This window comes from Corvus brachyrhynchos, unplaced genomic scaffold (genome assembly GCF_000691975.1).
Source record: "Corvus brachyrhynchos isolate BGI_N302 unplaced genomic scaffold, ASM69197v1 scaffold103, whole genome shotgun sequence".
Taxonomy (NCBI): Eukaryota; Metazoa; Chordata; class Aves; order Passeriformes; family Corvidae; genus Corvus; species Corvus brachyrhynchos.
In genome coordinates, this window is record NW_008237436.1 from 6,510,297 (window position 1) to 6,526,352 (window position 16,056).

At 39.1% G+C, this 16,056-nt stretch overlaps 1 protein-coding gene across 4 annotated transcripts in view; it reads left to right on the plus strand.

Moving 5' to 3' along the window:
* ATP8A2 (ATPase phospholipid transporting 8A2) overlaps positions 1-16,056 on the plus strand; it is a 295,003-nt gene that overhangs the window by 33,147 nt on the left and 245,800 nt on the right. For all 4 annotated transcript variants that reach the window (XM_017731391.1, XM_017731389.1, XM_017731390.1 and 1 more), the window contains 9 exons: positions 737-806; positions 2,219-2,346; positions 3,308-3,419; positions 3,947-4,112; positions 6,351-6,478; positions 7,613-7,690; positions 9,749-9,837; positions 10,534-10,578; positions 11,895-11,970. In XM_017731391.1, the coding sequence (XP_017586880.1) occupies positions 737-806; positions 2,219-2,346; positions 3,308-3,419; positions 3,947-4,112; positions 6,351-6,478; positions 7,613-7,690; positions 9,749-9,837; positions 10,534-10,578; positions 11,895-11,970 (892 nt within the window). The remainder of the gene's footprint in view (positions 1-736; positions 807-2,218; positions 2,347-3,307; positions 3,420-3,946; positions 4,113-6,350; positions 6,479-7,612; positions 7,691-9,748; positions 9,838-10,533; positions 10,579-11,894; positions 11,971-16,056) is intronic.

The following is a 16,056-nucleotide window of genomic DNA, read 5'->3' on the forward strand; positions in this document are numbered from 1 at the left end:
CATAGAGAGCTTTTGAATCTTGAGTGGTATGTCAGGAAAAGATCTGGTAAAAGTCCCCTTCCTTATCACGGGTGCTACCTATGCAGAGCTCCTCTATGTTGGAGGTAGATAAGACCTTAACTAATAAAAAATTCAGTTCTAGGAGGAAGATTTTTGTCCCTGTTGGTAAGGGCAGAAACATATCTGTAAGATGCAGGTCACAGCCCTCAATCCTAATGAACCTCTTTCTCATGCTGGAAGAAAACCTGTTTAGCAGTGACTTTGGATGTACTTCCCACAAGCCCCTCAACTTTAAGGTGACCTTGCAGACATGATTTTGTGTGTTCAGTTCAGAGACAGAATTCCATAGCAGAGAGCATTACTGTCTTCATCCAAACGTATCTCCATTTTATACTGTTCAATACTTGGTATTTCATCCCTAACTCTTGCAGTCGGAAGCAATTTAATGGATTGCAATTCAAAATAATCCACTTCAGGCATCTAAGTTTATCATGACTTGTTAAATTCTTAGTAATCTGATTTACACTTGTCTTTCTCTGTAGTTTGCTGTATGACCACATCCAAAGACGTCTCTGTTAAATATGTACTTTCAGCTGGCTCTTTCATGGTTGTGTACCAGTATGGTGTTCTGTCTTCTGCAGTGCCTTGAAGAAGTCTGTTGTGGACTATATTAGTGCAAAAGTAGTGTACAAAAAAGTACTGAGTTTTAATATTGAAAATCTTACACTCCTTACAGTGAACCACAAGCCATGTGCTATATTGAAACAGCTAATCTCGATGGGGAGACGAATCTTAAAATACGACAGGTAAAACAGACTGGATTCCATCTTTTTTCTTCTTTTAGGTGTTTAATATTAGCTATGAAGCACCATCTAGCTTGCATGGCAACAATACAAGTGCTTTTCTTTTGTTGTTTTTTTAAAAAGCATCTTTCTTAAAGTGGCTGTAATTTGCCTTTTCAACAGATACAAACACAAGCAGTAATGCATCATGTGCAAGTGTAAGGAACTAACCTGGAGCAAGTATTTTAAGCCCACAGAGACAAATCAAAGAGACCTGGGATGTGTTTTGCTGAAGGTCTAGTTAGTGGAATTTAAGTGCTGTACATAAAAAAAAAAAACAAACCAAAAACCAGCTATGCTTGTGATGCAAATTGCAGTTTTTCATGTCACGAGTACCATTTTATGAGCATTGTGCAGAGGCAGCAGCTGAAAAGGATCTTTTATGTATTTAAGTTAATTTGTTATCTCTTTCTGGTAAGTAGAAGAATTTATTTGGATCTTTCTAGTTTTGTTAAAGAAGTACTGTTGATTATAGTGTTTAGAAATAGTTAAGAATCTTCGGCTTCTTTCATTAAAAAAAAGAATTTAGATTAGGATTTCGAAACACAGATAATTTGTTTTTAAAAAGCTACATTTGCTCCTTCTTTACTACATTTGTAGAAATGTGATTTACTGTTCCAGATCAGGCTACTAAGTCAGATGCTGAGCTCCTGTAAGATTTTATTTGCTTCAGGACATGCTTAAAATACAAAAATACGGCCTTGCTCTTGCTTGCAGTGCTGCAGTCAAATTCTGGCAAAATAAACATTAAATGGATTCCTCTGTTTGTAGAAAGGCAGTGGGTGCTGTGCATGCACTCAAATGTGGAGTACCAGTACATTAGGATGCAGTTGGATGACAGGCTGATCATTAACCTTGAGCAGGATCAGAGCATATTGGCTGCAGTGGCCCAAGAGAGACTACACTTAAGAATGACTGTATTTAGCAGCCATAACACATCAGTGCACCTACACTTTGAGAAAAAAGCCAGGCCTGTTTACACTGCTTTTCTCCACTTCCTCATGCATGTGTCCAACTTCATGTTTTGTGGAGGTTACTTTCCTCTTGGTGAAAGAAAGATCATGGTATCTATGTAGAGAGTTTCAGTCTTGTCAGGAGGTTCATATGTGTCCATAATGAATCTTCTTTGCAGGAAAGAGGTATTAAATATCAAATAAACAACAAAAAAAAACCCACGAAACCAAAACATAACAACAAAAACCAACCCCAAAAAAGTAACAACAACAAAAAAAACCCCACCAAAGCAAAACAGGACCCTGACCTCCACAGATTTAATTACATTTGTTTTCGTAGATGTTAAAAGGAAGTACCATTTTCCTAGGTTGCCTTCTAATAACAGTTTTTGACAAGAATCTCCTTTGAATTGTTCTGTGCAGGGTCTGTCTCAAACTGCTAGTCTCCAGTCCAGGGAAGAATTGATGAAAGTATCTGGGAGAATAGAATGTGAAGGACCCAACCGCCATCTCTACGACTTCACTGGAAACTTGCGCTTAGATGGTCAAAGGTATTGGCAACAAAGCCATGAGTTCATTGGATTAGGAAAAATGTTTCCTCTGTTCTTTTAGTCTATAACTCTAAGCACATGCGTGTTTTTGCTGGGGAAGAGGAGAGTAATAATTAATAATTATTAATCAGAACATCTGCCAGTATAAGATAACACAGTTCTGTCTTCATATGGAGCCTTCCGCTTGTTACGGGAGTATTGATTTCTTTGTAATTAATGGTGATATTTTATTAGAATGTACATCTGAAGAGAAGGACTCAGGGAAATGGTTGGGGTTTTTAGGGCCTTCTTGTTACATAAGATACACAGAAGAAATGGAAACCTTTCCCTTTCAACTAGAGCCACAGGCTGCACCAAGGTCAGGTGTATAGAGAAAAGTGATCCCAGAACTTGGAGGCTTTGTCAGGGTGACGTTGATTTTTACAACTCTTGAAAGAAAAGTATGTAGTTTTAGTACTTAAATTTGCAGTTTGCGAAAGGTTGGTAGGAATATACATGTTTTATTTGGCCGTGCCTGTTTTCCTTCACAAAATGTATATTCCATGGGCAGCTCAGTGCAAGAATAGCAGATGATCACTTGAGTCCCACTTGAAAGTCATGTGGGTAACACAGGTTTTCTCAAACGCTTGTTTAATGGTATATGTCATATAGTTTGCTTGAAATGGATGGTCTCTTTGCAAGTGTGATGCTTCTCTGTCCTTGATGTGAGAGAGAATGTACTAGCCAAGGTCAAGTGCAGAATAAGCTTATTTATGGCTGCCATGTAAGTTCTCAAGTTTACTACAGAGGTTCCAGTGCTTTCTTCAGTTGTGTGGACAATCATTATATTGCTAGTACATTCTTCTCCTCTTGTTGTTTGGGGTTGTTTTTATTATTTACTGGGGAATAAGGCTGAGAGTAGAACTACTTTCTTTAAAATGTTACCGAGAACTGAAAGATACATGAACTTCTTGCTTTGCAGCCCAGTTCCTGTTGGTCCAGACCAGATCTTGCTGAGAGGTGCACAGCTGAGAAACACTCAGTGGGTCTTGGGTATTGTTGTGTATACAGGACATGATACAAAACTCATGCAGGTAAAGGTTTTAAGGGGATTAAGGGCATGTTTTGATAGAAGTTGGTCATCTTTCCTGTATTCTCGTTGTCATTGACTTGATTTTATGGAATGGTTTGGCTCATTATAGTTGTTTCAGCCCTGGAGGCCTTGAGGAATACAAGGGTCCATTGTACTTGTGTTTGCATGTGCACATGTGCAAACACTTACTGAAAGTGAAAGCAGTTCAATATGTAAGGAGAACTGACTTTCATTGCAGTTTATCTGGTAGCTGGATGACATTTAAAACTGAGGCTTGACAGCTGAGGACATAGTAATAATCATGGAGATAATTAGATTAGGACTGTAGTACTAAGGGAGGGCCTGTCAGGGAGTGCCTGGAGAGACCAGCAACATGTATATATTGTTCACTGCTGCTGACCATCGGTGGGATGGACAGCAGATGCTCTAATGGACTCTGAAAGTAAAGACTGGGTTTACTTCAGCAGTTTTCTCTTGTATAAGCCATTGCCAGGTTCCTTTTTTTTTTTTTCCCCTGATGCTGTCTAGAATTCAACCAAAGCACCTCTGAAGAGATCAAATGTGGAGAAAGTGACCAACATGCAGATCCTGGTTTTGTTCTGTATTCTCCTGGTAATGGCCCTTGTGAGTTCTGTAGGTGCCTTATTATGGAACAGAACACACGGCGAAGTCGTCTGGTACCTTGGCTCCAACAGTGAGTATGCAGGCACTGAGCCAGGGAGGTATCAGCCTGTAGGGCCAGCCAGGCTCTTAGCTTCACTGAATTAATGCATAAAATAAGAAATAGAAAACAAAAACCACCACATCTTGCTAGGTTTTTGATGACCTAATATTTTCTTTTTTTTTTGAGAATGGGCTGACATAAGTGAACTTCCCAGTGAGACTTCTGAAGGTTAGGTAAATATCACTGGGCTAGCACCCAAGGAGCAGGACAGAAACAGAAGAGGGGGAAAAATTATTCTTGGATATCTGGTGTTCATTTCTTTCATCTCTGTGGAGATACCATACACGATTTTTTTTCTCAGAGGAGGTCAGGTACTGCAGCCTTATGTGTGTCTGACTGTATTTGACTGCAGGATGGTATCAGTCTGATGCTGACTTCAATTTTATGTTGATATAGAGATGCAAAGGATTTCTCTAACTTTTTTTCAGTCAGAAATGCTGATCTGCTCTTTTAGAGAAAACCAAAATGCTAAATGTTACAATTGTTATTTATTGGGTAAAGCTTCTGTCTTTTGCTTCTGTGATTTTGTTGTGAGAAAACTGATCTCTTAGCATGGTTATTTGAAGGGTTTTATTTGATTACATTCTTAGTCCTCAAATTTATTAGTTCTTTATCGAAGACGGGCATCAACAATGAAGTACTCCCCAGCAAACTTTTGAGGAGGTTACATTAGCTGTAAAATGTGATGTTAGAAGCATTTTGAGATGCAGATCTTAAAGCAATTATCACAAACTGCAAATGGCTTGTCTGCTGATGATGCAAAACAGATGGCAAGTGTATCCTCTGCAGTTTAAGAATTGTAGTTGTGGTAGTAATGAAAAAAAAACCATATAGGAAGAGCATGGAAATGCCCCATATTTGATTCTAGGTTTTGGTAGTTGTAATGTCTTCTAGTAGCAGTGTCAGCAATGTTCAGAATTTCTTGCCTGCTCTCTCCCTTGTTTTTTAAATGAGTAAGTTTAAATTTGTGCCTTACAATGACAGAAGTAATACTGGAAAAGATGAATGGGATGAACTCTTGAACTTGCAGTATAAAACAGGTGCAACTTGCAATAGACTAGGATGACATAATAGTCTGTATAGATGCCTTTTTGTAAATTTAATGCACAGTTTCTATAGCTTCTGTAACTACCACACACAGGAAAGACACTTTTTCAGGTTAGGCAGGTAGATGTTAAATTTTGGTTATATGTCTCATCTCTGTAAAAAATTGTATTGCAGAATGTTCCAATACCAAGCATGCTTCTTCATTCTGCAAACTTATCAAAGATACAGAATTAGGGTGTGCTCTCACTTGGAGGTGCCTTTGTCTAAACTCTGATATTCATTAGGCTTCAGCAATTTTCTCTGGATTCTGTCTCCTCCTAGTTTGCTTCCCTGACTTCTAATTACCTTGTGATGCTGAAAACCCTTAGTTGTGGACTCTGACCTTGTGCTGGGTGTTCTGTGTGCTGACTGAAGTGCCTCTCTAAGTTTCTAGGGAAATGAAGAGCATACAAATATGGAGACTTTGATTATAAAGAGAGGCTGTGGGCAGCACCATGAACAGGAGCTTTCATCCTGTGTCCCTGCTGTGCTGTCAGACTTACTTGGGCAAGTTGTGCAATGCTGTCACTGTTAATAACAGCTTCTTTGCTTAAGCAGGGTGCCTTAGTTCATATACTAGGCAACTGTTTAAAAGTCAACTTGTTCTCATAGATTTCTTTAGTATAGGTAAATTCTCAATTCTGACAGTGATGTCAGATTTTAGAACTAATTTTGGTGTTTATTTTTTGTTTCCTAACTCCACTGAGACAAGTAGGCACTTCCTGAAAGATGGTTATATTACTAGTGACATTGGTGGCTCTTAATTGGGCAGTTGACATGTCAGATAAATGTCTAAATTGGGTTATAGTGGGGAATATTGTACTTCTCACCATCTGTCTAGCAAAAATTGTTCAGAAAGAGTTCGGTTCTTTAATATATAGCCTCAGCAACCTTGCTCTTCTTTACCTGGTATAAAATGCTGTGTATTTAGGCATGTGGTCTGTGGGTGTTTTATCTATCTTCTATTGAAATCAATATTAAAATTGCCCTTACACTAGGCATCAACACACTAGCTGATTATTTTAGCATTGCTAAATCTGATCAGGCGAACTGCATAAAAATGATTGCCCCTATACCACTCTGACTTGTGTCTGCTGATGTCCTGTGTCTTTTGGTCCACAGAAATGCTGTCTGTGAACTTTGGATACAATCTGCTGACGTTTATAATCTTGTACAACAACCTTATTCCAATCAGCCTTCTGGTGACATTGGAAGTTGTCAAGTTTACTCAGGCTCTTTTTATAAATTGGGTAAGTAGCAAGAATGAATGTATCTCAGTTCTGGATGTTGACATTTAAAATAAAAACCCACTTAACATCTTTGCAAGATTTTCTAATTACTTTTCTGATGCAACTTCTGGGAAACTCAGAGGGTTTATTCTATATCAGTTCTGTGTTTCACAGGAAATTAAAAGATCTAGTCATGGGAAGGTCCCCTGTGCAAATGATGACTTGTATTTTAGGCCTTTAGGATGAGAAGGAAGTCTCAGCTCTTGGTTGAAGGAGATCTCTCTGCTGACTCACGTTCAGTAATTATCTTTTGAAAACTCTTCAGTATCTTACAGCTTCTCTCAGACACAGCAGAGGGAAAGACTAGACTTATTTGAAGGTGTGGAGTTTGGTTTAGGGTTTGGCTGTGGCCTTAAGGTCACCTCTGGTATGGACCGTAATGTTTTTGTAAGGAGATAAGTTGGCGCTGCCTCACGCAAGCAAACAGTAATCCCTCTGTTCAGGGAAGCTTTGACTTCAAAATGTCTGTCTCAAGTTGTGGGCCAAAAATACTGTAGTGATGGCTCTCAAGCTGGACAAAACCAAGAGGAATACCTTTTGTTGGTATGCGTTAATCCTTGGACTTTGAGTAATGTAGTAGGTTCCTATAAAATACATGTAAGTGAAGTTTAAAAAGTCTGTTCCCTGAGCTGCTTATAATGTACTAGAGATGCATATCTGAGAAGTTGCTTTGGTTTGTGTGGCAGCTGTTTCTTTTACTCTCACAATAAAATGCAGTAACAGAAAGAGTTTATTTTGTGGAGCCACTAAAATTGTCTCTCCAGTCATCAATGTGGCTAGAACAACTGATTGTTGTAACTGAATACCTATGATTATCATGGCTGGTGCATGAGCTTCTTTCTACTGTACTAAGTTTCTTTTTTTACTGTTGTACCTTTAGTTTATTAACTACCTGTAGTTGAATCTGGCTTTTCTCATGTCCATGTAGTAAAGGAGGCATCCATATCCATCCTGGGATGATGTTTGTCTCAAGCATTCAGAATGCCCACTCATAGCATTAAGACAGTTAAGCCAAGCTGGAGCTGACTAAAAGAAAAACAGGGACTTTAGTGCTTAATTTGCATAACATAAGTCTTAATTTTGCTCTCATTTCAGGACATAGATATGTATTACCCTGAAACAGATACACCTGCAATGGCCAGAACCTCAAACCTTAATGAGGAACTTGGGCAGGTAAAACAACGTTTTCTTAAGTGTCGTGATTGTGATATGTTGTGTTGAGAGAAGGTGTGAGAGCAAGATGTACAAATCTGCTTTATTCCGTTGCTCTGTGTTACTCGGGTTAATGGGACATTGTTATTTTCTCTAGTCTGAGTCTTACAAGTGAAATAATGAGACATCACAGGATTAAATGTAATGTCATATAGGCAGTTTTATGTTTGGGAATTGAAAGTATTTCATATGTTCACTCAACTTTATTCTCAAAGGTATTGGAGAGATGCTTTGTGGTTTTGGCTGTCTGTACCAGGACAGAACGTACAGGGCTAAGCTTGGCTGAAGAGCAGGCCAACAGCCTAGACTGTGTTATTAGGTCTTGATGTTTCTGACTACTTCACAGGAGATGCCAGTCAAAAAAATGCAGTTGTATTCCTGATTTAGATAGTGTGTTCCTTCAAGCATTCCTATTTTCCTTTCAGCTAAAGATAACTGTATATTAACTTCTAGTTGTTGTAGATTTCTTTATTCTGTAAATAACATTTCTTCAGACTGGAAGGGCTTCCCATAACAAGCTTACTGGAAAATACGACTTTGCTATTGGAATTTTGTAGCACCATTGAGAAATGCTAGCTTTTTTCCTTGACCATCAAGGTTATAGGTCTGTAACGGAACTATGTGAACTTCATAACTTGTGTGAATTTAGTGTTAGAGACAACATTTATGTATCTAAAAGACACAATAATTTGCTGCTCAGTAGGGGCGTAGTCAATATTCTTCCTGCTTAAACCGATTGACATTTTTCTTATGAATGCTAAAATTTGATTTGTATTTAAATCGCTTTGATGTGACGTTATCAACCTCTAAATTATGGTGTTATTTTTGCCTGAAGTAAAGTATTTGTGGCATAATGTATGTTGGTGGCCCATATGTTATCTTCAAGAATAGCTTACAAGTGATTCTGTGTAACTAGACTGAATTTTTTGATTCATTAATTGAATTACATGTTCACAGGTGCCCTTGATATTTTTGTTTTATGGTGAAATTATTAATGACTTAAAATTCCTCAGAAGTTTGGGTACCCACTTTGACTTCTGGCTTGCAAAGGCTCCCTTTCCAATGCTGTATTCAGTAGCAGTGTAGTGCACAGCTAAAGGATCACCTTAGAAATAGTGTCGTGCACTGTCTTGAACTGAATGGCGATTATTGAGGAAAAGCTTCTTCTAACTCTAGTTACCTGTCACCCCAGGACATCAAAGTTGTTTGGTCTTTAAGTTGTCTCACTCTTTCATGTTATTACCATCCCTTCCTACATGTTACTTGTTGAAAGTCTTAGCTGGTGCAGAGGTACAGCTGTGGTGTTATTAACTTGCAATTAGTTTTGGTCTGTTGTGGCCCATTGAAGGTGGGAATTGTGAATCTGCTAATGCTCCAAGAGGTCATGTTGCTTTGTTGGGGTTGCCTCTTACATCTACCTTAAAGTCACTGTTTCCATTAAGGGATTATTAGTTTGGGCAGTGCTGACTGTGGCAGTGTGTTGTGTACTTCAGGACTGCTCATGACTGGACATCAGAAAAAGCAGCTTTTGTTTGCCTGCAGAATACCAGTTGGACTTACTCTAGCATATTCCATGCTTATAGTGAGGGGAAAAATCCCCAAACATTTCTGGTGATCTTTGAAACACTGAATATCTTCAGTGTGTAAAAACCCAATGATCCTTCAACAATCCTGAGTCTTTGTTTTCATTTCCAGTCTTGCTCTTTGAGATAGGTACAGTTGAAAGATTTGATAAATGTCCAAGTAGCACAACCAAATACATCTGTGGTGACCACACTGGAGCCTTGGCAATTGATATCTACTATTTGAGCCCTTCCACATTTAGAGATAAAGAATTAATGCAATTAAATAATTTGCCTGATTATTTTTCAGTAGATTTGGTAGACAAATCAAGCTGTAATAAGCCTGCATTGGCCAATATTGTGACATTTGAGCAATATGTCTCTGAGAATCTTCCTATTTTCTACTTTGAGCTTGTTACTATGCAAGTTGAAAATCAGACTTTTTTTTCCTTTCCAGGTAAAATACCTGTTTTCTGATAAAACAGGTACTCTAACATGCAATATCATGAACTTTAAGAAATGCAGTATTGCTGGAGTGACATATGGGTACGTATGACTTTTTAAAAAACTGTGTGGTTACTACTGGTACAAAATTTTATATTGGAAAAGGTTTAGAACGTTCTGTTCTTCAGTTTATATTCTAGCATGTTTTGTGGTCTTAATTAATAGCTTTCATTTTCCTGTCCTGCAGCACAAATTATGAAAGTCAAACCTGGGGAGTACTTCACATGAAGCAAAGAAACTTGCTTCCTAACTGACATGATCATGATTTAAACAAAACCAGAAGTGCTAAATAAGCTCTGGCTTTTCAAGAGGGAAAAAGTTGCAGTCCAAGGGTAGCAATTATCAGTCATATTTCTGAGACTTGAGAAGAACCAGAATTTTTTTAGAACAGTGTAGTTGTAATTATAGAGTTTAATGTTCCTTGTACAAGAGGGATACCTGCTTACTGGTTTTATTCTGTTCTGACAAAAGGATCCCTTTGAGTCATCTAAATCTTTGTATTTGCTTCATTTTAAATGGGTAGTCTTCAGATCTCAGTGCAAGTTAACCTTTGAATTTCATGGTAGCTAAATTAGATATCTCAAAAGGCAGAAAACTTGATTCAAATGTATGAACAGCTGAACCTGTGGTTCCAGCATATGTTTTTGTGTGATGACTCATTGATCTTCGCTTTCCACCTATTTTTTTTGGTTACTAAAGTGGAATAAATGTTCTTTTTTCCCTTTTTCTACTCCTCAGTCACTTTCCTGAGTTGGAAAGAGAACGTTCATCAGAAGACTTCAGGTAAATATATTCCAAGATGTTTGTGTTCTGTATAGCAGAGTGGGTACAATCTATATAAAGACCGCTTTCCAATTTGGGACTGGAAGAAGCCCAAGGCAGGAATCTGTTTGAGTAAAATGGTCTTCCAGTGGAAGCCTAATGCAGAGCTGGTGGGTGGTGATGGATCCACTCTTCTGCACAGAGAGTTGGTATGTGAACGGGGTGAGGAATAGGCAGTGGCTGGGGTGGCTGGGATGCTAATGCAGTGCTTATTTATAATTGCAGACAGTCAAGTTAAAAGCTAAAAGTAACCTACTTTACAGGAACCTTAGAGACTGAAGCTAGAGCCTGAATGTTGCTCTTTGCAATCACTAAGTTCAGGCCTGATAATGAGAAGAAAAGGGACTTCTTTATTAAAATGCTATGTTTTAGTAATTAAGCTGAGAGAGAGCTTGATATGTAGGTCTATCATGTCCAGAGAATCCCACTCCTTTTTATTGAGAACTTTAATCAGTAGAGGTGACAGGTCTGTCCCATTCCACAGAAATGAGTGAAGACCTAGAGGTGTTACGCAGGTGTCAGTGAAGCATATTGAGGTTATTGGGAAGGAGGGGAAGAGCCAGGGAGGGCTGGCATGGATTTGAATGGCAAATACAGGCAAGAAGTGAGAGTTCCTACCCAAGAAACAGGTAAACACTGAATGCTGTTAGAAAAGCACTTGGTGGTGAGCTAAGCTAGGCTTCTCCACTGGTCCAGCTCATTTTTATGATCATCTTTTAGGAAGGTGATAAAATTACACGTTTCTTTTTTGTTGAGATGTAATTTCTATGGATCCCTCTTTTCTTCCAAGATATTGCTGTTTCCTTCATTGCCATATTTTCTTTCCTTGCATCTTTCTTTCCTAGTCAGTTCTGTGAAAGTTTCTTCTGGGTACTTATGTGGAGTACTCAGACTTAAAATCCTCCAGGGGTCAGCTTGAAGCAGAACACTGTGACTAGGGAGGGAACTTAGGGATATTGAACTTTGATCTATTTTATAAGTAAGCCTCCCTGAAATCCATGTATCTTAAATATGCTTAGAAACTGCTGTTGCTACATCTGTGCCAGGAGGTGCATTGACACGTGAATCTTCTGAAACACGTCAGCCATAACCATTTTGGGTTTTTTGCTGGTGCTCATTTTCAGCACTTTCTGCATTACTCATATGATCTTTTCTCAATGCTTTCAAGGACACTGGAGTCTTACTTTGCTTTTTAAATTTGCTTCCCAAGAAAAGAGATGAAGTACTAAGATTGGCAATGTTGCCACTTGTTTGAATGTGCTTGTTTTGCTCTGCAGCCAGCTACCTCCTTCCACCAGTGAGTCGTGTGAATTTGATGACCCAAGACTGCTGCAAAACATTGAAAACGATCATGTAAGTCTGCTCTTTGAATATCACGCCTCTTAAATGCCCTATTCTAGGTTTGTCTGGAATTGAATGCTGAACAAATCTATTTGTGTGATTAAGTCTGCTCTGTGATTGTGTCATGCAAGCACAGAGGGGGCAAATTGGAATCAAAATAGCTGCCTCCAACGCCTTTCTGCCCACTTGTCTTACAATTGAATTAAAGAAACAATGGCATTGATATGGATACCAGCTACCTATAAGGCAGGTTCATGCTGTTGTATATGGAAGATAATGCTTTGTAACAAGTTATGATAGAAATTATAATTCTTTAAAAGAAAAACTACATGGAGTGTTCAAACATCTACACCATTTTTAATCATAATCTTCAGCATTACAAGGTAATTCTGGAATGAGCCTTGTTTTAAGTATTGCAAGTGTTTGGAATTCTAGTTATATAAAGGATGCAAAAGATGGGAATTAATTGCATATTCAAGCTTAGCATAAGCCTTAATGATTAATAATCTTAGCCTAGCTGTTGAGTCCTAAAGGGACCTAGTCTTTACAGTGTCAGTTCTTTGTTTATTTGGGAATCATGCAGCTATGAAGTGTCTGACTGGACGCAAGACAACTAATTCACTTGCCAAAAAGCATGACCCTTGTTCTTTGCAGGCTGTCTCACAGTATGGGGTCTGAGCATTGGCAAGCACAAACTCAAGCAGCTGATTGCTCTCCTTAGACAGTATAGCTTCTGTAACTGGGCTGGTTAAGTTTTGTATGAGCATCTAAAATATAGTTGCAATATACTGTTTGTGTGCAGGAAAGCTTTTCTTTCTGTTCTGCTGTGCAGTACTTAAGAACTTGAAACACAGCATGGTGTGAATGCCAGAAGGGAATAATTACTTGGTGTGGCACTATGTGTTCCTCAGGGTGATGGAGCCTAAAGATGGCTCCTCTGCTCTGACCTCCAGCAAGGTCACCCTCTCAGAACAGTGCCCTGGTTTCCTATGTGGCTTTTGTAATCAGGGACACTGGAAGGATTTCCACTGGACGTGACTTGCAGCCAAGATTCATGTATTGTCCTGTTCCTTTGAGTCCTGTTTGTTCATTTATGGCTACAATTATGGCTTATGGTAGTTGCTGACTCCAGGTATTCATTCTGGTTTAGGTGTGGGCTGTAGGTAGAATGTGTTTGAGCTTTTTCTGGCTGCTGCTTTAGGTATGCATGCAGAAAAATGCTTTGGTATATTTTAATAGACTCAGCAGAAGGAATGTATCTCAAATGAGGTCTGAGATGGAATTTCTCACCTAGCCTTGAGATGGCCCCTTATTTTTGGGCTACCTAATTATTTGATCTTCTCTGGGTAGTTTCTGCTTTGGGGGATAGACAAAATACATGCTGTTGTAGCAGGCAAATAGGGGATTTTGGTAGCTTCCTTAAGTGTCATTTAGTCTAGACAGCTCAGAATTCTTTTGCTGGTCACTTAGACAAATACTGATGTCATTGCACAGCTGACTGTTGGGCTGAGCATACTGTGTGAACTCGGCCCTCAGACAATCAGTGTCACAGAAGACAATCACTTCTGGCTAATGAGAAGTACCTTGTGTAAGCCAAAGATAGTTTTCAGAGCCTGACTGTACTGGAGGAATGGGTGCCACCCTCTGGCAAGTGGTGATTCAGCACAACACATGGGAATGCGAGAACTACACGTAACAGTTTGCTTAGCATGTTCAGGTGTATTTGTCAGTCTGTGGGTGAGAGGAGGGCTAAATTCCAGGATATCGGTAGAGGGAAGGGTCTTTCCAGTTTTTTTTTTTTTTTTTGCATTAGGTCAGCTGTTCAGATGCATAAACTGCTTCTTTCTATCTAAAAATCCATATTATCTTCATTTTTACAGCTGATAGATAGCTGCAGATGCCACTTGCAGATGTCTGTCAATTTCTACTCATTTAGTGAACTGAGGTGAAAAAACAGAAATGTTCTAGCACAAGCTGCCTAATGGAGTTAGATGGTACAGTACTTGGGCAATTAATTCCCTCTAAACATTTGCCCTTTTGCAGCTGAAGCTGTAAATGTGATCTCTTCCAAACTCTCGTTAAGTGCTCATTGCTCTGGTCTTGAAGATTTTAATCTTTTTTTCACTTCAGTCACAAGTGTTAGTTTAGAACTGTCTCAGTGCCAAGTAATTTTCTTTCCAGGTTGAAAATAAAAAATTATGTACTTGTACTCATGAGACTGTCTTCCATCTGCTAGGAAGATTTTTAGCATCCTGCATCACCTCTAAATTTCATAGCTCTTCTGGGCCGCTGGTGTGTAAGGGCTGACTGATAGCCAAGTCCACTTTTGAGCAGCAGTTACTGAATTACTGCCCTGTAGGAAATGTTCCAGGGAAAAATAACTTGTCTTGAGCACATGTAGAGGTTTCTCTTGGCTGCTCTGGTATTTTAATGTGGAAGAAAGTACATAGGTTTGTCTGCCTGTGCTTTTTCTTTGTATCAGCTTCTGTTGGATGAACTGTGCGGCTGACCAGGTGTACGATGCTGTCTTGTTTCTACAGAGAAAATAGCATAAACTTAGTCTAATAAGAAAAGATCAGGTTTTTTCTAAGACTAGAAGGAATGTTTGGTTAATGTGCTAGATGGTCTTTACCTTGGTGCTTGCTGGTTGCACATGTGCTGTGAATGAACTCAGCATGGCGATGCAAGCCTGTTTGATGTGGGGTTATGTTTTACACTGATGATAGGAGAGCAGGGAAGGAGGTCAAGAAGTGAAGAAACTAACAGTCTTGGTTCTCATCCTAGACTCCTCTGTCTCCCAGGATTCTCCCTGAACTTCATCTGTGAATTTCCATTTGCATATGAACTTTCTTCTGTGGCCACCAAATTATCTCTTGGCCAAGAAGTGGCAAACATATATATAGATATAGCTGCAGATGCATGAATGGGTTCAGTGAGTATGTGTGATGAGAACTTTAGCAGCTGACCAGGCAGAACAGACGACTGTTGTGCTCACGTTGAGCCTTTACCACACTGAAAGTGTTTGTTTAGACCTCACCAACACGTCTGCTTATTGTTGTGTAGTGTGTGGGAACTGAGGCTATTATCCCATCAAGCTTTGTTGAAATGACAGCTATCATCAGCTGATTCTTAATTCCATAGGAAAGCAGCTAATGCCACGGCTAACTGGGATGAAAAACTGGGATTTGAAATACAGGAGGGGAAAAAAGCCATGTTCAGGTGATGAAAACCTATGAGAGGCTCTAGTTCAGATTGCTGCAAAACTGTCCAAACCTATAATTTTATAGCTCACAATTAAATTGTTAGAGCTTGGTGAGATACATTTTTCTCTCACCTGCTTTTGTTCTTACTGTGCGTGGGACTTTGGTACTTTTGTTAAAGTACAAGGCAGTATCTTTAATTATAGGCCATATCTCATTGGTTTTGGACAAGATAAACTTGCATTTCACTCTCTTGATATTCAAAAGCTGGTTAATGTCTTCTTTCAGTCTGTGCCTGAAATATCTTGGTCTCCTCCAGTCCTGCCAGCTTCACTGTTCTGGAGGTGCCCAACATGGCTGGATCCTCGCACTGCTCTCCAGATACTTTAGTGAACTAAATGGTAGGAAGTTCATATCTTTTTAAGATGGTGGGTCGTTATTCTCCTTGGTTATGAAGTACATAAGCATTTTCAGTTTCCCTTGGCAGAATGTGCCACTTACATGCAAAGTAGTAAGCTCTCAGGTTGTTAGACTGTGCTTTAATATCCCACTGCCATTTCTAGGCTATTTGGTCAAAAAACCGTCAGTCCTGCTCACATGGAAATGTTGTGAATGGAAGCACTGATCTGATACTGCTACAAGTAAAATGAAAGATGAAAGATATCTTTAACTTCCCATGCAACTTCCTTGTAATTTTATCAGACTCTTTAACAGTTGAGAAAAATAGTTTGTCTTCAGTGAGGAGTCCAGATAAAGACATGTGTGTCACATGTGCAGATATGAATCTCTGCACAGTGCAGTTTGTTCCCCAGAAGACTGAGTCTTGTCACAGTGGCTTTTTCCTCTAAATAAGGGAGCCGTGAAGAGATGAAAACTTGGGATACAGCTTCTTGACCAG